The sequence below is a fragment of the Papilio machaon genome, chromosome 18, assembly GCF_912999745.1.
Source record: "Papilio machaon chromosome 18, ilPapMach1.1, whole genome shotgun sequence".
Taxonomy (NCBI): domain Eukaryota; kingdom Metazoa; phylum Arthropoda; class Insecta; order Lepidoptera; family Papilionidae; genus Papilio; species Papilio machaon.
The window spans coordinates 5,312,030-5,339,510 of record NC_060003.1 but is presented as its reverse complement, the minus strand read 5'-3'; the positions used below and the strand labels follow the sequence as shown (position 1 = coordinate 5,339,510).

The following is a 27,481-nucleotide window of genomic DNA, read 5'->3' as shown; positions in this document are numbered from 1 at the left end:
AGACAGGATCTGTCAAGCGCGCGGTCATTGTCAAATAAAAAAGAACAATAAATTCGAAACCTGCTTGCTTGTGTACTCGTTCTGTAAAAGTGTATACATTTCTCAGACAGTATGATTACATAAAGATATTTCATTTTACATAAGCACGATGTGTACACATTGCCACCTTTTCCACACCCAAAGCGAAAAGTGCCAGAATTTATTCAATTCAATGATTGCTCTTTGCCTAGTCCGTTTCTCTATAATCAACGCTGGCGGCTTACTCATTAAACTCTCTTGTAAACACACCAGTACGTGATTAGTATTAACTTTGATTATATCTGTTATTGCTTTCATAATTGGTATCGTAAATTCTTAACATAATTGCCCCTCTTTAGAATATAGGAAAGTCATTCAGTCTCATAAGGGTAAGATATTTAGTATAAAGATTTAAAAATAATTAACATTGAAATATACAAGATAGAGCAACTTAATAAATGTATTAATAATTATTAGTCAAACACAAAAATTTAGAACACAATTTCCTTTCAGTGAACTCAAACTTTATATATCTATTATGTACTACCAACATAAAGTATCTACGTACATAAATCATTACAGGTAACTAATAATCTAACAAGAACCTTTAAATACTGAAGGCTACAAATGAAAACATGTAAAATAGTTCTACCAACCTGACTTTGTAATTCGATAACGATATTTAAAGTTTTCTCTCACAAAATTAAAAGGAACAAGTATATAATAAGTATAACAGTGAGTTTCTGAGGTCTAACTCTGTCATTATCTTTGACAAAATATAGATAAAAATATGTTTCAAGCGGTGATTTTTGTTTCTGAAATACACGGTAAGTAATGCAAAATAACAACGGTTACGTAAAATCTGCAAGAGTCATAAAACATCAGCAGAACGCTAACGTAGTCAAAGTGTCAGATAAAAATGCATTGAAATGCGGTTTACGACATAACCGACAATATATGTGATAAATATTCATGCAAATATCCACACATCCTGGATTCCGTTTAAAAAGGAAAATAGGAACGCGGATAGATTATGCGGGGATAGCGCGGCGGACGACGTCTATATTGTTATCGACCGGGAAACAATAAAAGCAATTTAATTGTTACGTAATATTTATAGTATCGATGGCTAAGGGAGCATCGATGGCTCAGGGGTTTAGCACTTGACTTGCAATCTGCAAGTCTTGGGTTCGAATCCCGCCCCGTAATTAGTACGGAATGCATCCTGAAATTGGTACATCAATGTGATTTTCGATTTTCAATTTACATATGTACATTTATCCGACATTCGTACGGTGAAGGAAAACATCGTGATGCAACCTGCACATATGTGTGAATTGCCGGGAGAAAAAGACGTCGACGCAAACGTGGATTGCGGAAATTCATTTGGCCACATCAAATGGAGGTCCGTGATCTCTGCCTACCCCACTGGGTTTACAGGGGTGAGTTGTGTAATATTTATATTTCAATACGGAATAAAAAGCAACTAAATATTATATCAAATACATAGAAATTAAACAAATCAATCATTCATCCACTCAAACGTCATGATTACCTGTAAAAGTATAACCGTGTTTCCATTTCACATTTTGTTTCCTTATTGTTTCAAAATTACATCGCTGGGACCTTAGTTAAAGTCCTCAAAATATCTACAGTCTAGGTATAAAAGAACGAAAGATGGTTATTATGATAAGATGAGTATCTCTTTAATAAAAAAATATATATTTTCCAGCTTCCTCCTCCACACAAATTAGACCAAAATAATTCTAGCAATATTTAAAAAAATAAACTATTACCACTTTGACTGAATCCACTGTACTGACCATCATTAAATAGTAGTTTTAATGTTCAATAAATAAATTTTTACAAACTGATTGTAAGATAAGATTTAAACGGATATCAACCAAAGGAAACAACGTCGCAGAATAATAAAATACAAATATTATGTAATGAAATAATCGTTTTATACTGAGACCATAAATAACACATCAGATTATTGCACTCACAATTGATTCAGAAAAACTCCAATAAGGAACATAATTATTATAATCACGGCGCAGAAATGCAGAGTTGAAGTCCACTAATGTGTTACAATGAATACAAAACACGTTACCGTCAAAGCACAAGCAGATTTCTTTATTCGTGTTAAACGAAATGAACCTATATTGAAAACAATCGACAGGGTAGCGCACGACGCCGACTCGACTTTCACAATAGTGATGCTCTCGTTCTATAATGAACGACGATCTGCATGTCGATAATTTGTTTATGCAAAATAAATATATAAAAGATTCGGAACAAACTGTTCCGAACTCCTAAATACTGGTCTCTTTTTAAAATTAATTGTAAATAAAAATATATTATGTAGAAATTTATTGATATTTATAAAATATTACATTTTAATATAGTCAATGAAGTTAACCTTATGTATTATGTTGTATCTATATTTTGAATTTAAATAAAAAACAAAAAAAAAAACTGACTGTGCCATGGAAACGTATAATTCACAATAAACATTTTTACTTCTACAAGTGTAACTTTAAGCTACAACACAGAAAAGACTTCAATACGTTCACCCTTATGTATGTTACAAAATAGAATGGATTGTTGGATATCTTACAAAAATATATCGAGCGATCACTGTAGTACATCACTATGAACTTCTTTTAAACGCACGATTTTCATGTCTATTGCCACGTGTGCGCGGCGCATACACGACTCAAGTCTACTCACTGAATTTTTGATTAGTAAATAAAATTATTCTTTGTTTTCACCCTTTCTATTACTAATCGCTTGAACGCACGCTTTTCAACGCGTGCCCCGACGACGCAACTGAATTTAAATCGCTTTAAATTTTCGATATCCATACAACTACTTATCGATAGATAGATAATATCGATATTTTTGTCGGAACTGTTAGAAATCAAACGTTTACTTTCGGCATCCCTTTTATCTTTGTTTATACAGTACCGTTAATTAAATGGAAGGAAAAGCTCCATCAAAATAACTAGGAAAAAAATCTTTACAGCAGTAGTAACATCGGTATTAAATAACTGCAGGAAGTATTCTAACTAGATATGATGAAATGAAATTTTAAAAAACGAAATCATTATTTTAAATCAAAATAGGTTATCTATAAGTGACAAAGAATATGCAAAAATAGTACAATGGCGCAGCATGACGCTGAAACCGGATAACAATCAGACTTTATTTGTTACGTGATATATTATTAATGGTAGAAATAGAAATCACAATGTAAATACTAGTATCAAAGACAATAAACGAGATACAATCCGAACCCAACCCTGACGACAAATTGACTTAGTTTTTTTTAGTATCAAACATTTTATTCATTTTAATAATTACGATGTACTTATTAATGGTCAAAAAGTATTTTGTAAATTTATTTAAGTTGTATGGCATAGTTTAAGTATGAAACTTAAATTCTGAATCAACTTTACTTTTGCTCCAGCTAAAATGACCTTTTTAAAATCTCTTGCTTCACAGTTTTAAATATCCCAAGAGTAAGTCCCATAGCAAGAATAATAATTATAGTTATATTTAATATCTTGCGAAATTAAATTAAAAAAATATCTAGTGCTTATTTTAAGGATCAAGTAACGATTCATTCACCATGTCTTACTGTGAACATAAACGGTAATCTTACGTCATCCAAACAATGGGGATCGTGAGAAAAACAGGTGAAGTGGGTGCGGAGTGCGGACTATCTAATCTCGAACACAATAAGCTGACATTTTCACTTTAAAAGGTAACAGTTGGGTCTTGTTGCGAACTATTTCGCAGTTGCTGTACGCAGGTGAAACTCAGAAACTGTAATGTTTCGTACATTAAATAACTACGAAGCTCTCAGTTTAGTTCAGTTAATTGCTTAAGTTAAAACTCCTTAAGAGTATAAAGGATAATAATGTCAACATGAAAAAAACTTTGTAGTAGATAGAGTCTGGAATATGGATGGAAAACCTAGCTTTCTGTAACTGTATATAATTTTATACGTAGTTAATTGTTACTAAATAGTTACCTAAACTTATAGATATGTTTAATATTAAACTGTTATTTTATATTTAATTAAATAAACATTTAACATAAATTAATACCTTTATAAAGGCAATTTAAAATCGGTAAATACAGAAAAGCACTTTTAATATTCGATTACTACAAGTCATATTACAGTAATAATTAACCATGTAGATACGTTAAAATAAAATAAGTACTAGCAATAAAATACTAATATTGCCATCTTGTGAAAAGAAATTCATTTAACAACTAAAACTAGGCACCAAAAGACAAACAAGGTATAGCCAGAAGCTTTAGTAAAGGAATAAGTAAATAGATGGCGCTTTGATAGGAAATATAAATAAGGCTCTACAATCATATTTTCAACAAACGAAATGAGACAACTAAAAACTTTTAACAAAAGAATAATTTTATGAATCTTAAAAGGGCGTTTATAATAAAACTATTTCGGATATCTTAAAGTTCTACCTCAATTTACAATCTACAATATTTCAAATAATCAATCTGGGGACAGATCTGTATTTCTCTCAAGCAGCGATCATAATTTTTTATAAATTAAAACTCAATGAAGAGTTAAGTCAGAACATTTCGACATATCAGTTCCAGTGAAATCTAAAACAAATGAGTCTATATTACAAAAGAGTTTATCTATATCTTATGCGAACTACAAACCGACAAAGTTATCTGACCTGGTGGGCGTAAATCAAACTAAATTATGACAGCTCACTAGAGCCCCTCTGTACAATAAAAAGTGCTAGAAAAACAAATCCCTTTCCTACTGTAGCTGTCTTGTAATTTTTTTCTTTTGTGTCAATTCCTGTGCCTGAGTAGATTTTATAATATACCAGCTGTCGCCCGCGACTCCGTCCGCGCGCAGTTAAAAAAAACTAAATGGGGGGGGTATGAAAAATAGATGTTGGCCGATTCTCAGACCTACGGAATATGCTCACAAAATTTCATGAGAATCGGTCAAGCCGTTTCGGAGGAGTACGGTGACGAAAACTGTGACACGAGAATTTTATATATTAGATTTTCTTACAGAACTAACCGCGATAGTAGCGCCTCTCTTACCGGGCTAGATAACGTTGTGGCACTATAAATGTAAAATACATTTATGACTGTTGGTTTCGACTTAATTGAGACTTAAATTGTCATCGCTTACATTTTTTTTTTTCAAAAAAAAAACAGAGACGACATTATGTGTCATACAATTGTCACAGCAGTCGAAAAACGTAGTCAATATAACTAACCGTGGTTATGTTGGCAATTGTACATGTACATTTTACAATCGTCCGGGAATATTGTTTTTGCGTTACGCCGTATGTCTACTGCACAGACTACTTTTCTAGGTTCTCTACAAGTCCTTGCTCTCCAGCACCAATACTTCTCTACGAACGGATGACGAGTATACTGGATTAAAGAAACGAATAATTAGTTTTAATATGATAAACTAAATCACCAACATCCGTTAAAATATATCTCAGTTTTTAATTATAACGCGCATTTATATGCTGATTACTGATGCTGATTATAATTATAGTAAGAAGGATTGAAACGCCTGAAATGTTAGTATCGGAAGGTTAAGACAATTAAACAATTCGAAACGGATTAAAATGTCATATTTATTTTCGACACAAATTAAATTGACACATGTTAAATGTAAGTTATATCTTAAAATGTATTTTATGAAGATTGTTGCATTTATTATTATTTAATCCTTTTTATTATCTTCATGTACTTCTTCGTCATGCTCGTTGTTGTCATTATCATTATTTTGTGAATTATCGTTATCTTTGACGTTTCCTTCAGAGTCAGTACCATCATTTTCTACATTCGATTGAGATTTCGAAACATTTTTATTTTTATTATTTCTTTCAGGTCCTCTTTTTACTTTCTCAACGTTTTCTCCTGAAACGCCATTTGCTTGATCTGGATTAACTTGTGGCACAGATCCTTCTTCTTGATCAGTGATTGCCGAGTCTTCCTTTTCTACTTTCAAATTTTCTTCTTTTTTATCTGCTTTAACTTTCTTCTTCTTTGAATTATTATTTTGATTTTTGCTCCCAACTGATTTCTTTGTTGTTGTTTCAGAGCTTTCTTCACTTTGACTATCAACCTCTTCGTTATCTTTTGTTTTCATTTTGTCCTGTTTCTTTCTATCTTCTTTAGGTGAAGGTAGTGATGCGCATTTCTCAAAAAGTGTCTTCTCAAAATCTGAAATATTTTTAATCTATTTTACCTTAATGCTAGAGCTTCACAGTATTAACACTTGCATTAACTCATACTGCCATCCCTTTCATTGACTTTGATACAACAGCGACGGCAATATTTTTAATACAAGTACGACTGCAGTTAGAACCACAATAATATTTAGGAATACACGGATTAATTTATCATAATATATGTAGATTGAAAATTAAAAAAAATGTTAAAGCTCACCAGTTCCTTTTAGACAGTTATATTCTTTTATATCACAGGAGTCGATGAACCTGCGCAATTTTCCTTTAGAATCAATACCACATTTCTCCACAGCGTTATGAACACAAACCTTAGCATGATAACAAGCCTGACAAAATAAAACGGCCATAAATAATTTAAATGTTAGTTAATATTCGTAACTAGCTTTTACCCGCGACTCCGTCCGCGCGGAATAAAAATTGAAAACGGGGTAAAAATTATCCTATATCCGTTTCCTGGTTCTAAGCTATCTGCCCACCAATTTTCAGTCAAATCAGTTCGACCGATCTTGAGTTATAAATAGTGTAACTAACACGACTTTCTTTTATATATATAGATGTATTTAATTAAAACCGCCAATTTGCTTATTTTTTAAATAACTAACTTTTGCTCCCGACACCGTCCGCGCGGAATTGAAAATCTTAAAATAACCTATGTATTCTTTCAGACTATGTTCTACATCTGTGCCAAATTTCATCAAGATCCGTTCAGCCGTTCTGAAGATACCTTCAAACAAATATCCTCCCATCCGTCCGTCCATCGAAACATTTGCATTTATAATATTAGTAAGATTTCAATCTTTTAAATATAGGTTTACGAAAAAGTCGAAACATAACACGTAAATACAATTATTGCAATTTGATTACTCTTTGAAACGTCTAAACAGTCTTAAGTTATTTAAAATAGTTTAATTAATATTACCCTTCCAGACGGTTCGCTGTTTATCGTTGTAATATAAATACAAACAAAAACTTGAAAACCTGAAAATGCATTTACATTATTTTTTTAATAAAATAACTTAATCTGAAATATAATAATTATACCTAGAAGTACATTTCTGTTGACCATTTTGAAAAATATCAGAAAAGTGTTAAAATATTTTCACTTAAAAATTTATTGGATTTATGTTAAAGTGGAAATTGAATTTTTATATTTATAGTTTTTTTATTACATAAGTACACATTTGTTTAAAATTGAATACAGATACTATTTACATATTGATATCAAGCTATATAGAGATCTAAAAACATTGTGATATATAACGATATTATCTTATATAGCCTAATAATAAATAATTAACTCTATGTACTTGAGTCTATAATTCAAAAGTTAACATAAAATTGTTCTGATGACGAGATCAAATTACATACTGTTTTTATATTTCGCAATCATTGTACACATCACAGACGGCGAACTAAGAAAGAAAGTAAGAAATTTTAAAACACTTTAAATAGATATCTTTATTAGACATTATTAGTTGGAATCTCTGGAATAATAATATAAACTATACAATGAATAGAATGTCTACTTTAAAGGCTTTCTGTAGTAACATTGATTTCCCAATGCCCAAAAACAAATCAATAAACACATTGTCATCTCAGTTTCTATCAAGGTAAAACGAGAGACGACAAGAGACAACAGAATGTTTTTTGTAAATAGAAAGTTTCATCTAGTCCTTTATTACGTGTTTCTTTGAAGTTTTCGAAACTGTTTTTCAGATAACATGTCTTGATGCATTCGCGTGTGTTCACAATAAGAGACGTTTGTGTGGATTTAATCGTATCACAAGAGAAGTGAGAAGATTCTTAGATGTCTGTGACCTTTTAGAATTTAATTGTGAATACAAAACACGTAAGAATAGACATTAGAAAGTTAAAGGAGTTGTTTATTAAATATAATAATTAAATTCAGATTCGTTAAGTGATCATTAATGTACACTTAGTGTAAGAGATCAGCAGTGAAAGATTGTTTACTTAAGTGGCGCAAACAGCGCTTATTTTCACTTGAATGTTGTCTTAAATATTCATTTTTCCATTCAAAGCCTGTTACTAGAAGTACTTAAATAAACTCTAACAGATATTTACTTTCAGATTTTCGAGAAACAAATGAACATAAATGTAAACACGTGCCTCCGCTCTAGGTTCATTGTTCACCGTCAACAATCTATATAGCAGTTATTTACTTCGTAGGAAGTCTGTGTTAACTAAGAGTTCTAGGTAACAATAGACAAAGTTTATAAACACCTGGAACACTATGGTAACTTGTTGTATCATTTGTAATCAAGTTGTCAAAGGGTTAAGTCGATCGAATAGCAAAATATGAACATGAAAACTTTTGGTAAGTTTATATTAACATTTTTAATATACAATTTATTAAATCTATTTAATGTTATCTATTAGAAAATTAAAATAAAAGATAAAAGTTGATGTAAAGTCGTATTTAAATAATGTAATTTGCTCAACATACTTTGACATTTTCTAAAAGCTTTTACTACAATATAAATTGAGTTAGAAAAGAGATATATAATTCATCTGAGAATAAATGACCTTCACTTGAAGGTATTTAATATCGAATAACATCTTATTACTTGTAACTCCCACTCGCGAACCTAAAGGCACACAAAAGATTTCTTATAACGTATTTTTTGAATATAAAATATTTAGTTAGATTAATATTATAGAGAAGAGATGTTTACTTTAATATAGAATCGTTAAACTCGAAAACTACTTAGTTTTTAGGAGTTTTAGTGGTGACATTTTGCGAGTTGATATATTTTTCTAACCGTTGCAGTTGTATTATTGTTCTGCTGCATTATCACCAGTGCGTTGGCTCACGGACCTCCTCTGGACCGCGACAATGAAGATATTGTTATGGGCCGCAAGGTAAAAAAAGTAATGCCATTTTTTTTATTATTTCAGCTATCTGTACTTGACTAAAATTAGTTCGTTCTTTTTTGTCTTGGTAAAGTTTTTTTCAAAAAGTAAGATACATTTTCTAACATTGTGTAAGTTATTATCGTTGTACACTTCAGTAATAAATTCGTTACTTTACAAAAAAAAACAACAATGTAAATTTTCCATGAGTTATGCAGTGTACTCAATTTCCATGTTATTAAACTTTAACCAGTTTCCCGACGATGTTCCTGTTTTCAATGCATTTACAATGAAACAGTAAGAAACTTCAGTATATTGGAATACGGTAGAGTTTGGCATAATTTTGTTATTTGAAAAGTAAGTTGATTCGCAAATGTTCAACCTACCACTTAAGTACGTGTCTCCAAATATTGCATAAGACTCAGTGTTGAAGTAAAAGGTCTTGTTCCGATACAATTGAGTGACTTCCTTTTTTCCAATTTAGATAGAATTTGCATTTCTCTCATCGTGAATTACTCATTATTTAGCATACCGCCAGTTTTCAATTCTGATATACATGTGAAAAAACATATTATGTCTTTTACATAGGCCTTGACAAATAGACTATATTACATTACATACATTAAGCTTATTAAATCTTCCTTATATCTGTTAGATGGGTGCGAAATGGTGCAGCATGGCGAAAGTCTGCAACCACGACCGCGTGCCTGTGTGCGGAGTTAGCCACGCGGGTGACATCATGGGTTTCCGAGACCTCTGTGATATGTTTGACTTCAACTGCATTAGGCGACGAAGTAAGCATTGGCATTTAATTAAGGGCGCAGTTTTATTAGTCGTTACCGCTCGCAAGTGTGGTGCGAAAGGTTTCCTGTTCACTTGCCATAGCAGCGCGAAAAACTTTTCTCATTATTGCATATGTTGGGCGATAGTCCTTACTTTTTTCCTTACCGCGAATTATACGAGTACTTATCAACTGTTTTCCACAACGATTTCATTAGTTACCTTATATGTGAAGACTTGCACGCTGTATAACAACAGAGTTATCGACAAATAAATATGTGCCCAGAAGTAGTCTTGTTCCGGACGTGCCAACTCGTGCTACTCATGCTGTGTAATGAATTTTGACTTTGTTTGAGTAAATAATATAATACATTTCTTATATAAGAAGTATTTTAATTTTTACTTTGCCAGCTTTGACAGCGATGAAGATCTGATTTACTTCTCTATCTCTAATAAAAACCCATTAGAAGAAAAAGAGAATTGCTTACTTCGTCCATTCAATACAAATCTTCATTTTGTTTCAACGATGAGAATATATTTATAACAAATTTCTTTTACAAAAAAATACGAAAAGAAACTGATTTTACCTTTTTAATTTTCAGATTACAAGCAGACGGCTTGTCCCGAAGATAAATCAATACTCAGTGTCTCGCGCCGGCCCACCAACAGTTACTACGATGATTAAAATAAATTTATATAAATATATTTTTACCAATAATATTCTATTTCATGTATGCAAATAGAATTATATTAAAATAGTATCGAATATTTTATTTAACAATATTTTAAAACAATAATTTTGTTCACTAAATTACACATTTATATTTAAATAAATATAACTCTATGAAAGAAATTCTTTTATTTCTCAGAATTTAAATGAAATGTTTTATTACGATTACTTGAAAAAAAATAGCCGACTTCAAAACAAAAAAAACTATCTCAAACAAAATGCGCTCAAAAGTAACTTAAAAAAAACAATTTCAAACAAAATGCACTCAAAAGTAACGTAAAAAAACAATTTCAAACAAAATGCACTCAAAAGTAACGTAAAAAAACAATTTCAAACAAAATTCACTCAAAAGTAACATAAAAAAACAATTTCAAACAAAATGCATTCAAAAGTACCATAAAAAACAATCTCAAACAAAATACACTAAAAAGAAACAAAATAATGTCATGAAAACTTCTTTCTTTCTTTCTTCTCTCTTTCAAAAACCCTCTAAACTCTAAAGAAAGTTCTCTTCTTTCTTGTAACATGTCTATATTGTATAATTATTGTTATTTCGCAGTCGGTGTCGGCCGAAGTAAATAGGTGACATTTTATATTTGAGATGTATTAGACATACTTACGTTTATGTCCCTACTTAGGCCGAAACCGACTCCAAAATAACAATAATTATACAATATAGACATGTTACAAGAAAGAAGAGAACTTTCTTTAGAGTTTAGAGGGTTTTTGAAAGAGAGAAGAAAGAAAGAAAGAAGTTTTCATGACATTATTTTGTTTCTTTTTAGTGTATTTTGTTTGAGATTGTTTTTTATGGTACTTTTGAATGCATTTTGTTTGAAATTGTTTTTTTATGTTACTTTTGAGTGAATTTTGTTTGAAATTGTTTTTTTACGTTACTTTTGAGTGCATTTTGTTTGAAATTGTTTTTTTACGTTACTTTTGAGTGCATTTTGTTTGAAATTGTTTTTTTTAAGTTACTTTTGAGCGCATTTTGTTTGAGATAGTTTTTTTTGTTTTGAAGTCGGCTATTTTTTTTTCTTAAAATGTTTGTTTTATTTCTCAATTTTTAGTGAATTTGAAGTTTAATTACAAATTTCCTTAATACGTATAAGGACATAAATAAGACAAATAAAGAAAAGGACTTTCCTATTTAATATGTGTGTACTTCAATTCAAAAACTAATTTAGAATACACCAGATAACCACTTATCCTTTAAACAATGAAATAATTATCAAAATCGGTATACAAATTGAAAATTAACGAACTAATACATCGTAGCGTGCCTTTAATTTTGTCCAGCCGCGCGCCGCAGTAGCATTTTTCGAATGCGCGTAGTTTTTAATAATTTAATATCTTCCAAACTATTGATCAGAATTACATAGTTTAAAGGCTAATGTAATCTGCATTTAATACTCTAGCCATCAAACATATTTATTTGGATAAGGATTCATATCGAATATAATATAATAGCGCCGTAAGCTTACGACGCTGTTTTTCGTGTGCAATTTAATCGAAGTTTGTTCATAATAACATGGTTTTTGTGAGACATCCATAGATGATAGATATATGCCACCTGAGACTTTTATTTAGCAAATTTAAGGATCTATAATTACTCGATACATCATTTTAATGTAGGTCATATAGTTTGACCTACGTAAGCCCAGAAAGCAAATTTGTGCTATTCATTGTAACGCGATGTAGCATTTTTCGTTTCCGCGTAATTTTATTCTTACGATATCTCCTAAACTATTAGACAGAATGATATAGTTTCAATTACAAATATAATCTACATTAAATTCTCTTGATAATGAACATATTTATTTACATAAGGGTTAATACTGAACTTGAATAATAGCGTCGGAAATAGGGCATGAATTTAATTAATGTTTCGTAAAGAAAAAAATGGTTATTGTGAGAAAACTATAAAAGATAGATATATGCTATCGCGGACTTTTATTTAGCACATTTAAAGAGCTACAATTCGCCATACATCATTTTTATGTAGGTCCTATAGTTTAGCCTACGTAAGCGCTGAAAGCAAAAATGTCCCTAATTTCCGCAACAAATTTTGAAGCTATATTCAAAATCTACTAGTCTTCTAGTTATTTAAAAAAAAAAACAAAAAAATGGGACCCACCTGCAAGCACTTCCTTTCGATTAAAACAATTTTTATCAAAATCGGACCGCCAGGGGCGGAGTATCGCGGTAACACACATAAAAAAAAAAAAAAAAATTCAGTCGAATTGATAACCTCCTTCTTTTTGAAGTCGGCTAAAAATCAGAGCATTGGTTATGTAAGTATGTATTAGCATATTCTAAAATTTTAAGCCCAGCAAGATAAAAAGATTACTAAGTAGTAACTGTAAATGGCTTTGGTATTCAATTTAATCGTAATTTTTAACGAATGAACACAGAACCGAATAAATTTATTGTAATTCTAAGTACAGCGAAACAATTTTGCAAGTCTTATTATTGTTACAATCCCCTCAGAATTTAGATCAACAAGTTTGTTTATAAAAGCCAGAACCCCAATCTTAATTAAATCTGGAATCTCCAGATTTTCTTCATAATTTATCAAAAGCTAAAACAATAACTACATATACAACATTTAATATATACAATATTTATTTTTGGCTCATATACATAGATAGAGCGAAATAGAAGAGATTAACTAGTAAAGCTGACCGTGTGGGATTAGGGAGAGAGAGAGAGTTCTAAACTCGTATATCATGTCCGCCCATACTAGGGTTGGTGTCTACCCAAATTAGGGGTAATTAGGTGATAGTCAACCACGCTGGTCCAGTGCGAGTTGGTTGACTTTACACATATCTTTGAATTTCTTCATAGTTATGTGCAACCTCCATCACGATGTTTTCCTACCTTTGATAATTGTACATGTGAAATCCGATAATAGAAAAACACATTGACACCTAAATGACGGCGATCGAACCTGACCGTGTAGATTTCGGTTCGGTCCGGTCAAGCGCTTAACAACTTTGATAGATGTCTCCTACTCCTTCGTTTAAACTAAAGGTAGGCAACACACCTGTAATTGCGTATGCCTATGGGTACTGGCCGCTTCGCCATTTCAACGAATTCACCTTAATGATGCTTTCTCGTTTGTCACTTAATAACAAAAAACAAAAACTGCGCCACCAACGCATTTATGTGAGTCAATTTCATAGAGTCATGTTAACCTATTTGTTGCTCAAGATGTAAGATTGAAAGATATAAGTATATTTCTGGAGCAATATTGTTTAATAATTTTTGTATCCTGACTGATACAAAAGCAATATTCTTGATTAACAATGTAAACATTGTATGGCAACATCCGCTTATTGTTTTATCAATAAACAGAGCTTTAATATTACTATGTTATATGAAAACGCTTCAGACAAGATATTGTCAGAGCGTAGGCTGGATTACTAACTCATGTATATTCTCAGAATATTTTTCTTCATAAATATTCTTATATCATTAATAGAGTCACATCTTGTTGGAGATAGAACTCATGTGGTAAGCATTGTTAAAATTAAATTTATCTTATAAAAAATGACTTACCCCTATCTTGATTATTTGGCTTTTTAAATATACGAGTACTATCAAATTGTCATGTTAATACTGCATTAATTTACATGGTTATTTGTCATGTGTTTCCTTAAATCTTTTACCTTTTCTACTTTTATACGGTTTTTTTTGTTTGATCTTAATGAAGTCTCATATTATACTCCCTTCTAATAAACATCAATTGGCAACACTTGGTTAAAGAACAACAGAAATCTGTGCTTGTACTAATTACTTGCTAAATTTATGCTCGTTTAGTTTACTTAATATATGCTTATGTACTAGCTAAACACTTAAGTTATTCTTTATTTACATTACAAAGTGGTAAACAAGTAAGGAACCGCTGTCAATGGACATCTACAATTGCAGATGCGTTGCCTACCTTCAATCAACGGAGGGGGGGGGGGGGACGCACAGAAAGATATAATTCCCCTTCCTATGCGTCCCTTTCTCCCCCATCATTTCCTTATGAAAAAAGGGCAGTAAGGGAACGTGTGGTACTTTAAGGTGTGTACACCCGGGCCACTCGTGCGCCCAACAAATATTGTTGTTAACTCTACAACTGTAAAATGTTCGAAGTTTATGATTTATCTTTACTCGTTTTACTCATTAGAATCGTTTAAGTATTTTCATTACTCGTGTCAATATTTAATTCCAGACGGAACTGAAGAAACTCTGTGATCATGCATACACATGTTTCCATGACACGGTCATAATCTGCGGGAAATCTGTTAACGAAGCGAGAACATTCATAGATCTTTGCGATATGTATGAATATTCCTGTGAAAATAATATGGGTAAAATATCTTATTGTGAAAATAATAATATATTTATTTAAGATAAAAAGGAATCGATCTAAATAAATGTAAAAGCAAATAATCGCAAAATTATAAAATTAAAATCACGTTTTTCAATTATTTCGTATCCTAGTTTTTGTTTTTTTTTCCTACGTTCTAAAATACAAAAAGCATACAAGTTTGATTTTATTTGTCATAAAAAAATGTTTTCTTTGAATTGCTTATTAAATTATTAATTATCTAGTTTTCAGACACGTAAAAGAAGATGAGGACATTTGTCCAAATCAAAAGGAATTGGGACCAGGCGTTGGATAATAAATACTGCAATATCAAATTACATTTAATTTAAACGCATATTTATGTATATAAATATTAAATAATATATAGAAGAATAAAGTTATTAAAATCTTTCAAATCACATGATCGGTCGACATGATGGTACGAGAGCGAAATCTGGAAGGAAATTAAAAATTTATACATGATGAATAACCTAAAAAACTTATTAAAATACCAGATTTCGAAAGTTCTACTTACTGTATTTCCAATAGCAATTAACTTGAAGCATATGACAAACATCATCGAATTTCCCATAACCGAAGTTATCATCATAGCCGCAAACTGGGGAATATGTTCTGTGACATAATATAGCCACACCGCACCAAGGACTTATCTTTTTGTTTGGAGCATCTGGCACTAATACTGGTTTAGAACTGAAGGAACGACGTGATACTACCTGTAAAGGTAATATCAGACATAAGGCATCCCATAAACGACAAATATTGTAAAAGTTTGTTTTGAGTCCCGCCTACGATTTTCCGGACACAGTTTAATCGTTATATTTTTAAAGCGAGGAATTTGAAAATGGAATGTGGAAATGTTAAATGAAAGAAAATAAAGTTAATTGAGTAGGAAATAAAGAAAAAAAGCATTTTAAAGAAAAAAGGTTTATTATCAAAAATATCTAAACTTATTATGTCGTCAATCTCAATAATTCATTTGGGCTCTTTTTCAATGATTGGAATAGGATCAGTGTGATTTTTTAGTTCATTTATAAGTATATTGCCGATTAACTTTCCATATTTAGTGACATTTTTGCCCAGTCTTAGTAGTGGATGATCGACTTCATCCTCTATATTAACAGGTCTACGTTGTTGATGTACCTCTATCTTTTCTGGCAGTTTCGGCTGCTCAACATTGTTGCTCAAATTTTCAAGCAGCTGTCTACTCGTCTCTTCGTTCATTTGTACTAATTTTACCAAATGTTCCAAAGCTTGTGTATGTTGAATCAATTTATCCTCAACAAACTCTTTAAATTGGCTAAAGCTTTGTTTTTTCTTAGTTGAATCGGTAACTTCGCGTTTTTGAATTTTCTGGCAAAATAATCAAAAATCTTAGGAAGGAATTTCACTTTTTTTAATAATTTTAGGCTGTAATACATACGTTTGCCGGCTCCACTGCATATACTAAGACATCTTCTAGTCGTTCAATTTGAAATGAATTGGCTACCAATGTTAGAAGAACTGCGCCTATAATAAATAATTAATTAATAAAATAAAACAATTTATAAATGCTTGAACAGTTTCTAGTAGCGACAATAATGAACCTTACCGAGTGTTAATTGCCTCATATTGTCCGCGCACTAGTTAGAGTGTTCTTCAATTAGATTAGTGTGTAAAGTAAGTGCAACTTATAGCGGCCATAATGGTGTAGTTCTACGAGTGTACTTGATACTTACACATATTTTTTTATATTTTGAGATGCCTCCCGCAATTAACGAAAGACCTAGTAATTTTTTTGCATTTGGAAGTAATATTTTATGGATTTTTGTCTGGAGGTACAAAATATTTTTTTTTTACAAATTTTTTTTTTATGAAAGAAATCAGATAATTAATCGAACCGTAGGTTTCATTCACCATACATATTACTATCGTAGCTATTACGAAGAGAAAATAAGAGGTGATAAGATTTTTCTGTACATATGTTTCGGTGTTACTGGTATACTTTACCAACTACTTGACATCTATACATTTATATTAATTAAAAGCTGACTTAAAATTCAAGTATCAAGAAAATGGAAACGCAGTATAAAAGGCCGAGTGTGATTTATTAGCTGCCTGTGATTTAATTAGTGACATTGATACGCCTTTTTGTTAATAAATGCTCGATAAATCATGCCCTCTCAAACACGGTGTCAAGAAAGAAATGTACAATAAGTTATTAAAGGTGTGACATACATATTGTTTTTATTTCATAATCATGTATGATAATATTATTTCAAACCTGTTAACTTACTAATCTTACTAGTACTATATATGCGAATTTTTAAATGGATGGATGGATGTTTGTTAGAAGGTATCTCCGGAACGGCTGAACGAATTTTGATGAAATTTGTCATAGATGTAGAACATAATCTGGAAGAACACATAGGCTACTTATTAAGGCTTTTTTTAATTCCGCATGGACGGAGTCGCGGGCGATAGCTAGTAATTACATAAAAATTATTGTTATCAAATAACTCTAGTTAAAATTTTGTATTCGTAAAATCTCTTCCTAATGAAACTATTTGTCATGAAAGCAGTTTTCATTTTATTTTAATACAAAAAATAAAAATAATCTTTTTAAGAAAATTTTATCTATTGGGTTGGCAACTAAGTAATTGCGGATTTCACTCATACATGGCTTAACTTGAATTTTTAGGTTTGTAGACGTAGTACAAATGTAAAACACATTTTGTTATTTAATAGTTGGCAATTCAGCTGTCCATCAGTAAAAAAAGTTTTTTGATCGTTTGCGTAGTTTTCGCTTGGTCTTCATTGAAAAATGGAAAATCAACAGGAACGTTTAGTCATATTTTGCTTATTTATTTCCGCAAGGGGAAAAACGAATTGCAAGCTCATAAAAAGTTATGTGCTGTTTACGGTGACGAAGCCTTAAAAGAACGGCAGTGTCAAAATTAACTTGCCAAATTTCGTTCACTCAAAGATGATAAACGCGCTGATCGTCCAGTTGAAGTTGATGACGCCCTAATCAAAGCAATAATCAATTCGGATCGTCACAGTACAACACGTGAGATTGCAGAGAAGCATCATGTATCACATACATGCATTGAAAATCACTTAAAACAACTTGGCTATGTTCAAAAACTCGATACATGGGTTCCTCTACATTGAACAACTAACGAAATTAAACAATGCAGTTGAAGAAAAGCGGCCCGTCTTGGCAAATCGAAAAAGTATTGTATTCCTTCATGACATTGCAAGGCCACACACATCTTTGGTTACTCGGCAAAAATTATTGGAGCTTGGTTGGGATGTTTTGCCACATCCACCATATAGTCCTGACCTTGCACCATCGGATTACTTATTGTTTCGATCTTTACAAAACTCCTGGAATGGTTAAAATTTCAATAATGATGATGAAGTCAAATCGTACCTGATTCAGTTTTTTGCTAATAAAAACCAGAAGTTTTATGAACGTGGGATTATGATGCTGCCTGAAAGGTGGCAAAAGGTCATTGATCAACATGGGTAATACATTACAGAATAAAGTTATTTAGTTCCATGAAAAAATTGTCTTTGATTTTTTATAAAAAATCCGCAATCACTTAGTTGCCAACCTATTAAATACCTCTCTTGGTAATTTACATTATTTGTAAAACTTCTCTCTTATTTGTTACATCCATTTCTTTCTCTTGTCCATTGGCTAACGCGTAAATTCACATCTTCAATTTAATATTAGAACGCGTAAAATATTGATTGCAAATGGAATTTGTTTGCGCTTGCGTCATAAAACTAGTTCGCGAACTTAACGATACTGTAAAAGTATTCCATACTCGTGATCTTTTACAACTACGTAAGATTATATTAAAATAAATATGCAACTTGATTTATAAGGATGATTACAATATGTTTATTATTTTTAGTAAGTACATAAATATATATAATTAATTGTATCATTACATAAATTTTTATTCTAAAAAGTGTCATATTACATAATTCTGTCTTCTGTAATATGAAGCTTTTTTATATAGAAATATGTCACTGAGCGATGTTAAATGCTTTGCTTGTTTGTTATTTCATTATCCTTTAAAATTTTAGTTCTCCTATTATATACGAATACAGTAAAAGGACATAGTGAATCTATTAAGGTAAGAGATTTCACACTTTTCTATCACTTTTTTGTGATTTTAATGATTTTGGCTTTTAATAAATGATCTATTCTTTACTAGAACGAAGAGGAGTGTAAAATAGCAGATCTGTGTGTACACGACAAGGTTCCGATGTGCGGCATTGACTCGTGCGGCGAAATGAGAACATTTATCGACACATGTGACATGCATGAATTTAATTGTGACAGTAAGAAAGGTATATCTTTCTATTTTTATATCTCTTTGTATACCTAATTTAATTGCATTTTTATATACCTAAATGTCGTGGTGTGACCATCATATCAGTGCCAATAAACATTGGTAAATAAGTTACGAATATTTTCTCTGAATTCGTATAAAGAAGAAATAATAGAAAAGGAAAGACAAGGTGAAAGAGATTACTTTATTGCTACACTTTTTATTCGTTTTCAGATTTCAAGCAACGTCCTATCCACGAATGTTGGGTAACCTGCAAAAGAGGTCGCTCCTTCAAGAAACCAGAGTACCGAACTGATTGCAACCTAAATGCTAAAGCTAATAGACTTTAATAAATAATCCATACTTTGTTTAGTAAATAATTAAATGCATAATAAAAACTTTGTCAATTAATTCTATTCTAGTTTTTATAGATTTAATGTTAAAATGTTAAAGACCAACATATTAATAGCAACGCCTGGGTAATTTATTTTACAAAAGTATAAAACTCAATACTCAAAATTTGCTATTTTCAAATGACAGGCAACTTCAGGGCAGTTCAAAGTACAAGCATTTAGCCATTTATTATTAAATATCCTTTTTTAATACATTATTGCCTATACTACCTAGCTATGCAAAACCCAGTAATACTTTAATGCTTCGTCTATATGTATATGCACTCTTTTATCAAGGATTTGAAACTCGGACATGCTTCGTATTTAATAATTATATTTTTTCTAAAAGCAATGGTAAAATTCGTAAAATAAATCGTCCTAGTATTAGAAATTCTTTATATCTTCGTAGGCGAAACAAATAAAATAAATCATATCAAATAAAATTACAACTAGCTTAGTATGTAAAATATAAATTGAAAAAGTAACAGAATAAAATGTAATTTACAATATGTGATTTCAAAACAATAGCGTATAAACATGTAATACTATGATTTCTCAGACTTTATTTGTAGAATTTATATTAATTTTAAATATGCACGGTTGCAACAGCCATGTCGACAGTGCAAAGGTAAATAACAAATATAACTTCTTAATATACAACACATTTCAAACATTTCATTTCACCTATGTATACGTTGATGTTTCATTTTAATAACCTTAACGATTTTAATATCTTTTTTCTTTGAAAATTCTTAGGAATAACCTTTTATATGTTGCCATACTTAGAAAGTCAGTGAACTGTAAAACTAAAGAGTTTCCAGCGTGGGAGGATATTGCGTAGGTGGGATACTAGACGACGGGACAAAGAAAAGTTATTCATAACAATTAAGCTTTAATAGGAAATTTTATACGAACTAAATTTTGAAATATTTCGATGCCTGTAGAAGAAAAACAATTGCTAAAGGCTTCGAAGATAAGGTCAGCCATGTTATTAAATGTAAAAATAGAGTTTTTAGACAAAGCATTTTTCCGACGTAACTAGTATTGTGATAATACTACCAAAAATATTTTAGCATATTAAATTAATTATTTGTTCGCAAGCCAAATTTCACTAGTTCAGTAGTACAACTTTTGTTACGACATTATTTGTTCCAATTTTCAACGGATGACCTGAACGTCGTGCCAAAAGGGGAATACCCAGTTATGAAAGCGGGTTAAGTGAGCTTCCAGTACGTGCACACTGGGCGCCTTTTGTATACGACTCGATCCACTTTTATTATTGCACTTTGAAACTAGAAACAATTTACAAGATACCTTACTGAAGCACTTATAGACTCGTTAAACGGGCACTGAATTAGTAAGTACTTTATATCAATCAAAACATTCTGAGTGCGACTGTTTTGTAAAGGATTATTTTAAAATATAGGTATGAGTAGCTGCGATCTACTACTAGTGTTGTACCTTTTCAAAACATTTTTTCATTGTTTCTTTTCTCGGCAGTTAGAAGAGGAATGCAAGATCGCAGACATCTGTCGTCACGACCAAGTTCCCGTGTGCGGGATCGACGGCTGCGGGGAATTGAGAACTTTCATTGATACATGCGACATGCATGAGTTCAACTGTGATAGTAAAAAAGGTATCTAAAGACAAATTCGAATCCTACTTCCGTTCCTACCGTTTTTCAATAAAGAAACGATGGAAAGGGGAAGTGGATCTAAAAAATCATTTTGCTGTTCATCTTCTCCCGTCTATTAAAGACAATATATCTGCTACCTCTTCTTTAGTTGCAAAGGTCCAGACATATATTATATCGCCTGATATTGATAGTTTATCGATATCAGGTGGGCGCTTACTCGTTTGCTAACGGCTACTAACATAACTTCTACTAAAAAAATAATGATGGAATAATAAAAAATGCTTATCCTATGCACGTGTAAAATTTTTCCTAATTTTAAAGTATCCTACCGCCCACTTTAAATTACTCGTGCCAGTGAAAACACGTGTAACTTTTCGTGTAGGGTAACCATAAAATGGGCCTTTAAGACAAAAGAAAGAGAGAAGAAATAGAAATATTCTCAAAATAATTTCAACATCAACACACAATATTTATTTAGAAATACACGTAATATAATTTAATCCAATGTATAAAAGTCTATTGTAAATTTTAGAATTTTGTAATATAATATTACTAGCTGTCGCCCGCGACTTCGTCCGCGCTAAAAAATAATAATAATAAGTAGCCTATGTGTTCTTGCAGATTACGTTCTATATCTGCGCCAAATTTCATCAAGATCCGCTGAGCCGTTCCGGAGATACCTTCTAACATCCATTCATCTAAACTTTCGCATTTATAATATTAGTAAGATAATAAATAAGTATACGAACAAAAATTAATTTGCACATGAGTCTTACTATGGGTGGGAAAAATGATCGGTAAAAATTTCTTAGTAACTACTCCATTTTTTGTGCACGATATGAAACCTAAAGCCTCTACTGGCTGAATTTGATACCAAAGTGACGTGCCTGGGTAACCATAAAATAGATGAAGAGTTCTGGAAACTAACCACTTCCTGCCTCTTTGTAAATATATTCGCAGACTAATAACCTATATCCTATGCCCTTTTACCAGGAAATCCAACAATTGTAGACCTAAAGGTCAACCCCGTAATATAACACAAACCATAGCATACCTCAAATCCATAAAGCTCACGTTTCAGTGGTTTTTCACCCTCGCATTTTCCGTGATATTACTTAAATAAACAAGCTTCATTAAAACATTTTGATCTCCTTTGCCTTTCTTGGAATTGTCGGTATTACTCTGTATACAATTGTCGTTTCTTCGAATGAAGAGAAATAAACTTCTCAGTAAAAATAAATTAATTATAACTAAATTATAATGCTTCTATTTTTCCGATGTCGGCTAGTATCAAACTATGTTTGTACCAAAGTATTCTTATAAGTAGTATTACAATGACTAAGGGACTACTTAACTTATAATTAAATGACTATGGTTATTAATGGTTTACTTTATATATACCTACTACTTTAGAAAAGACATGCTTTCAAACTGTGAAATATTTTTGACCATTGCAGAAAAACATATTTGGATATCTCTTCAACATTTTACATTACTAAGTATAAATATCTTCTATTTCACTTTCAGACTTCATCCAAAAACCAGTTCACGAATGTTGGGTGACTTGCAAACGTGGTAGAAGTTTTAAGAAACCGCTCTACGGTGAAGATTGTATGAAAACTAATTTAGTATGAAAACGACAAAATTATCAAAACAATTTTATTTAAATAATAAATTAATTCGATAAATACGAAACAATAACTTAACCACGTACTTATTGCTTCGAGATCACAGTACGTATAAATTTAACAATTGTAACTATCACTATTAAATATTTAAATTATTAATAATGAAAATTATTACTAATAATATGGTCATATAATTTAACATTTAATTTATAAAACATATTTAATAATTTAAAAAACCAACCACCTATATTACTTTAAATACATAAGTAAATTTTAATTATATATGACTTAGATTCACTATTGAATTATTGATTATTATAAGGTAAATAAGGTATATAAGGTGACGTTATATATTTGCTATTTACTATTTACAGGTGCATAATATTAATCTGAGTTTAATGTTCTTAAAGCTAACATGAGATTCAAATTATGATTATACTAAAGCTACTGTAAAATGTTATGTACTTATTTAGTATATTATATATTTATAATTAGAGATTCAGCACTATATTGATGATGATTATTTACTATGATTTACTATGATAAGTATTTAAAACTAAATATATATTACAAAGGTTACAATTTATAACAATAATCATTTTTTTAACTTAATATTGATTTATAACTTACTGAAGACTTTATCGCTAATGTTTAACAATAAATAAAATATACAAATAGGTACAATATTTTAAAAATACCTCACAATAATTCATACCAATAATATAAAACTTAATATTAAATCAAAACATAACTATGCACAAAATTGTCTGTCGTGTTATTCCGTTAACCTTAGAGCTACACTGCAGGGATACATATTACTATTTCTTTAATATATACAAAAGTCACTGCTTTCGAAGTCCTCCATATTCTAATGATTATCTAAAAATCCAGCACTTTTAACAATTTTATAAATCCTTTCCCGCGGTATCTTTTCCGCTTCTCTTTCTACGACTTGCATCTCCTTGTTTGCGAACCAGGACTCTTTAGCGAGGCCTGCAGCTATAGCTGGGTTGTCATAAAATCTATTGGACTTCAAAAGGTCAGGAGGTAATAGCGCTTCGCTGGCCGCGTTCAATTCTACTGCTGGATGAGCGTGGATAACTGGAGCTGATGGTTGGGCGTATTGGATGCCCAATGGTTGTAATGGTTCCGCGAAGAGCAGACCAGGTCTCGCTTCTGCCATTACCACGATGGTAACAATGATGAGAATGCAACGCATTTTAGCTGGAAATTATAAACAGTAAGGATTCATTTTACGAACAGAAAAAATGTTAATCTTACTAACATAATAAATGCGAAAGTTTAGATGTATGGATGGATGTTTTTTTTTGAAGGTATCTCCGTAACAGCTCAAGGGACCATGATGAAATTTGGCATAGATGTAAAGCATAGTTCGAAAGAACACATAAGCTACTTATTAAGTTTTTTTTTAAATTCCGTGCGGACGGAATCGCGGTCGACAGATAGTTGATTAATAATTTTGATTAAAAAGAATGTTATAAGAAGTGTCATGAAATTTTTGTACGAAAAAATAATGAACAACAACAACATCGCGCCCGTAACTCAGAGGGGTAAGCAAAGACAATGGACCTTAATTTGACGCGGTCCCGACACACATATCTCGCATCTTCTAAATTTACATCTCTCGTTTATCGACTATTTATTAATTAAAAAAAAATGATATACAAATAAGTAAAATTTTATCTCACAAATTTCTGTACAATGATGCAACATTCTCTATGTTACAGTAAATGCGACAAGAATAAAAAGAACGCACTCAGCCTTGTTCAGTGCGTACGTGACCTTAATACAAAGAGACGCGAGTGACACTACACCTACTCCTTGCTCTAGTTGCATAAAAGACTTAAGCTTAAAGCCACTTGACACTTGACTTGACGTCCTGACTTATAATAATCTGTGGCGTTTACAAACACGAGATTCCCGTAATATATTACTTTTACACGACCTCTCGGAATCGAAGTGATGAGTAATAGGCACTTAGTATTAAGTGTGGATCGTATTATATCTACACTAAGGGACTTCGTTACAAACGTTTATTACTATCACTGATTAATAATTATTCTAACTTCGAAATAAAATTATTACTGATATCTTTTTCAACCGAAACACATAATATTATTAGTGCATATTTATTAAATTAAAATATTAAGAATTCTGCTAAAATTTATTTCGATAAGTAAAAACGGTAAGTTAAACTTAAAATTCTGATGCCACTTACAGCTTTTTATCACTCGGTTCTTGCAATTCATAAACTTGCAATTAAAAACAAATATATTTTACATATCAGGTGTCATAACTTCCGCAAGATTAATATTAGTCGATAACACGTTATATAACACTAAGTCTACTCACATTTATTCACAAAAGTCACGGTCAGTTTTGTCACACCGCTGCGCAACGATTACTGCGCGCGCGCAATACAGCCTCCGATATAAATAGCATTTACTTTGCTCTAACCTTCCGAACGCTTCCGGGATCAATTGGACCACTGGCAACATATGATTAAATATGTAATTTTAAGGAAGTTAATTAGTAATAAATAAGGAAGCTAAAATATTTGCAAAATCTGTTAACTGTTGCAAGTTTAACTGGTTTTTAAATCATTACATTTCTGAAAATGCCTATTAAAACAGAATCGTTATTATATGTTGAGTTATTTTGGTAAACAACTGTGGTTAATTAACTCTTTAATGTCCGATCAACTTACATAAACTTACATATATGTTTACGGATATTCCGACATTTTATGTACCAATTGTAAAACGTTTAAATTTTGCTTCAAAAAACATTTCTAGAAAATTCTAAAATATAAGTGAATGGGTTTTTTAACGAAACAAGTCACAACTGTGAAGTATTTAATTAAATTTTTTTAACATTGTGTAGAATAGCAGAATTTCCTCAACAAAGCATTGTAAAATTCTGAATACGGACTAATAACGCAAAGCGCTTTTGTTCTCTACACAAGCAAACTTTTTGCAACTGAATTAGTTGTTGATGGGGGAAAAATAAAGGTTTAATTTGAACATTGCCATTCAGAGTTTTGAAATTATTTAATCAGCTCCTTAAATTAGATTTCTAATATTAAGTTTGCATTAAGAGTATGTCATACTTACTGCTTATGAATTACACAAACGTTACATACGAAATAAAGGTTGATAAAATTAGAAAATTATTATGAGAGTTAAAGTAAACATATTATACGTAACTTTAATATTCGCAGTAATTATAAAGCGATAGATACAATTCTTGACAGTTAATAAAATATGAGATTTAATTAAGAAATTTTAAATATGAGAATTAATTACGGTTAATATAAACGTAAACAAATTAAATTATACTGGCCTGGCTTCGTGAATAACCTGGTCAATTGAATGATCCTAAATTAAATACCACACACAGACTTATAATACTTACTTCAACATACGCTTAGTAGAGTTTTCTTTACTTAATCGACTAAACTGTTCCCTTAATGAATCTAAGTGCGTCTATTAGGTGCTAACTTTACGTCATATTACAAAAATTTTCTAAAAACTTATGTTCTCCTTCCATTTGAAAGTATGTTAAGGAATGTCATTAGATTAGAATTTCCTTGTATTTAAGTATTCGTGCATAGATACATAGATACAGTTAGTACAGGTATGTCCCATGGGCGTACTAGTTAATATAATTAATGAATGAATTGACCTTATAACTATTAATAAACAAGTTACATTGTTTAATGTGAAATAAAATAGATCGTTGTGGATCGCCTTGCTGTCACTTCCTAAGGCGTTTGATATACTTCCGTAGCTTTGATGTATAGCTTCCGAGGCTATTGCCTTTTGGTTGTAGGAATATTAATCATACGGAATAAATATAAGCCCTGTATTCCTTACTTGTATACTCGTACTTAGGTTTAAGTGAATATTTATTCTATAATCTTAGCTATATAAAGGTATCTTATAAATTTAATAATAATTACTTTGCCGTATAATTTATATTTTTTCTTAATCTTGCCCTGACCTCCTTGCGTTTTTCTACCAAAATTTCATCAAAATCTGTACGGTGGATTAGGTATGCAAAATTATATTTTGTTTATAATTTCAAGAAATGTATAAACTTTCTACTTACTTACCTGTTATATTAAATAAATTATTCTTGAGCACATTTTATCGTTATATTCCATTAATATTTCTTAACTTAATCGGTAATTCTTATTACGAATATTTTAAGAAATAAATTTTAAATTGAGAAAGTCAATTGACATATTTAATTTACATTAGGCGCCATTTAACGGCGCAATAGTACTACATTTTAATTACCGCCATGTTTGGTTTTTATTTTATTTTAATTAAAATACCGTATTAAAATAAGAAATTATTACAACACATATGTAAGTCTAGACTTTTAGCCCTTAAGGTTTTTTTAGTGATACATTTAAAATT

General features: G+C 31.0%; 6 protein-coding genes across 9 annotated transcripts; 3 read left to right on the top strand and 3 right to left on the bottom strand.

The window, feature by feature from the left end:
- Positions 1 to 5,764: 5,764 nt before the first annotated feature.
- On the bottom strand, positions 5,765 to 6,640 carry LOC106721762 (uncharacterized protein DDB_G0287625). Its single transcript, XM_014516805.2, has 2 exons — positions 6,493 to 6,640; positions 5,765 to 6,267 (listed from the first exon to the last, which is right to left on the bottom strand). Exons 1-2 carry the CDS (start codon positions 6,638 to 6,640, stop codon positions 5,765 to 5,767), a joined length of 651 nt encoding a protein of 216 aa, XP_014372291.2.
- A 978-nt stretch (positions 6,641 to 7,618) lies between these two features.
- Positions 7,619 to 10,629, top strand: LOC106707706. Its single transcript, XM_045682261.1, has 5 exons — positions 7,619 to 7,717; positions 8,382 to 8,628; positions 9,082 to 9,173; positions 9,820 to 9,958; positions 10,547 to 10,629. The coding sequence occupies exons 2-5, from the start codon at positions 8,610 to 8,612 to the stop codon at positions 10,627 to 10,629; spliced, it is 333 nt and encodes a 110-aa protein (XP_045538217.1). The 5' UTR covers positions 7,619 to 7,717; positions 8,382 to 8,609.
- Positions 10,630 to 15,435: 4,806 nt separating this feature from the next.
- Positions 15,436 to 16,706, bottom strand: LOC106707707. 2 transcript variants are annotated; one of them, XM_045682244.1, is made up of 5 exons: positions 16,644 to 16,706; positions 16,476 to 16,561; positions 16,038 to 16,405; positions 15,570 to 15,784; positions 15,436 to 15,488 (listed from the first exon to the last, which is right to left on the bottom strand). In XM_045682244.1, the coding sequence occupies exons 1-5, from the start codon at positions 16,660 to 16,662 to the stop codon at positions 15,451 to 15,453; spliced, it is 726 nt and encodes a 241-aa protein (XP_045538200.1). In that variant the 5' UTR covers positions 16,663 to 16,706; the 3' UTR covers positions 15,436 to 15,450. The 2 variants fall into 2 exon arrangements, with proteins under 2 accessions (XP_045538200.1, XP_014354600.1); XM_014499114.2 differs by having other exon boundaries at positions 15,570 to 15,768; positions 16,196 to 16,405.
- Positions 16,707 to 18,934: 2,228 nt separating this feature from the next.
- LOC123721953 lies at positions 18,935 to 19,730 on the top strand. The gene is made up of 4 exons (XM_045682327.1): positions 18,935 to 18,956; positions 19,133 to 19,182; positions 19,264 to 19,399; positions 19,615 to 19,730. Exons 1-4 carry the CDS (start codon positions 18,941 to 18,943, stop codon positions 19,728 to 19,730), a joined length of 318 nt encoding a protein of 105 aa, XP_045538283.1. The 5' UTR covers positions 18,935 to 18,940.
- Positions 19,731 to 20,274: 544 nt separating this feature from the next.
- Positions 20,275 to 23,095, top strand: LOC123721938. Its single transcript, XM_045682273.1, has 3 exons — positions 20,275 to 20,400; positions 21,273 to 21,408; positions 22,936 to 23,095. Exons 1-3 carry the CDS (start codon positions 20,320 to 20,322, stop codon positions 23,040 to 23,042), a joined length of 324 nt encoding a protein of 107 aa, XP_045538229.1. The 5' UTR covers positions 20,275 to 20,319; the 3' UTR covers positions 23,043 to 23,095.
- A 644-nt stretch (positions 23,096 to 23,739) lies between these two features.
- LOC106707703 lies at positions 23,740 to 26,593 on the bottom strand. 3 transcript variants are annotated; one of them, XM_014499107.2, is made up of 2 exons: positions 26,472 to 26,593; positions 23,740 to 24,260 (listed from the first exon to the last, which is right to left on the bottom strand). In XM_014499107.2, exon 2 carries the CDS (start codon positions 24,253 to 24,255, stop codon positions 23,905 to 23,907), a length of 351 nt encoding a protein of 116 aa, XP_014354593.1. In that variant the 5' UTR covers positions 24,256 to 24,260; positions 26,472 to 26,593; the 3' UTR covers positions 23,740 to 23,904. The 3 variants fall into 3 exon arrangements, with proteins under 3 accessions (XP_014354593.1, XP_014354592.1, XP_014354591.1); XM_014499106.2 differs by lacking the exon at positions 26,472 to 26,593 and adding an exon at positions 25,410 to 25,527; XM_014499105.2 differs by lacking the exon at positions 26,472 to 26,593 and adding an exon at positions 25,276 to 25,390.
- Positions 26,594 to 27,481: the final 888 nt, after the last annotated feature.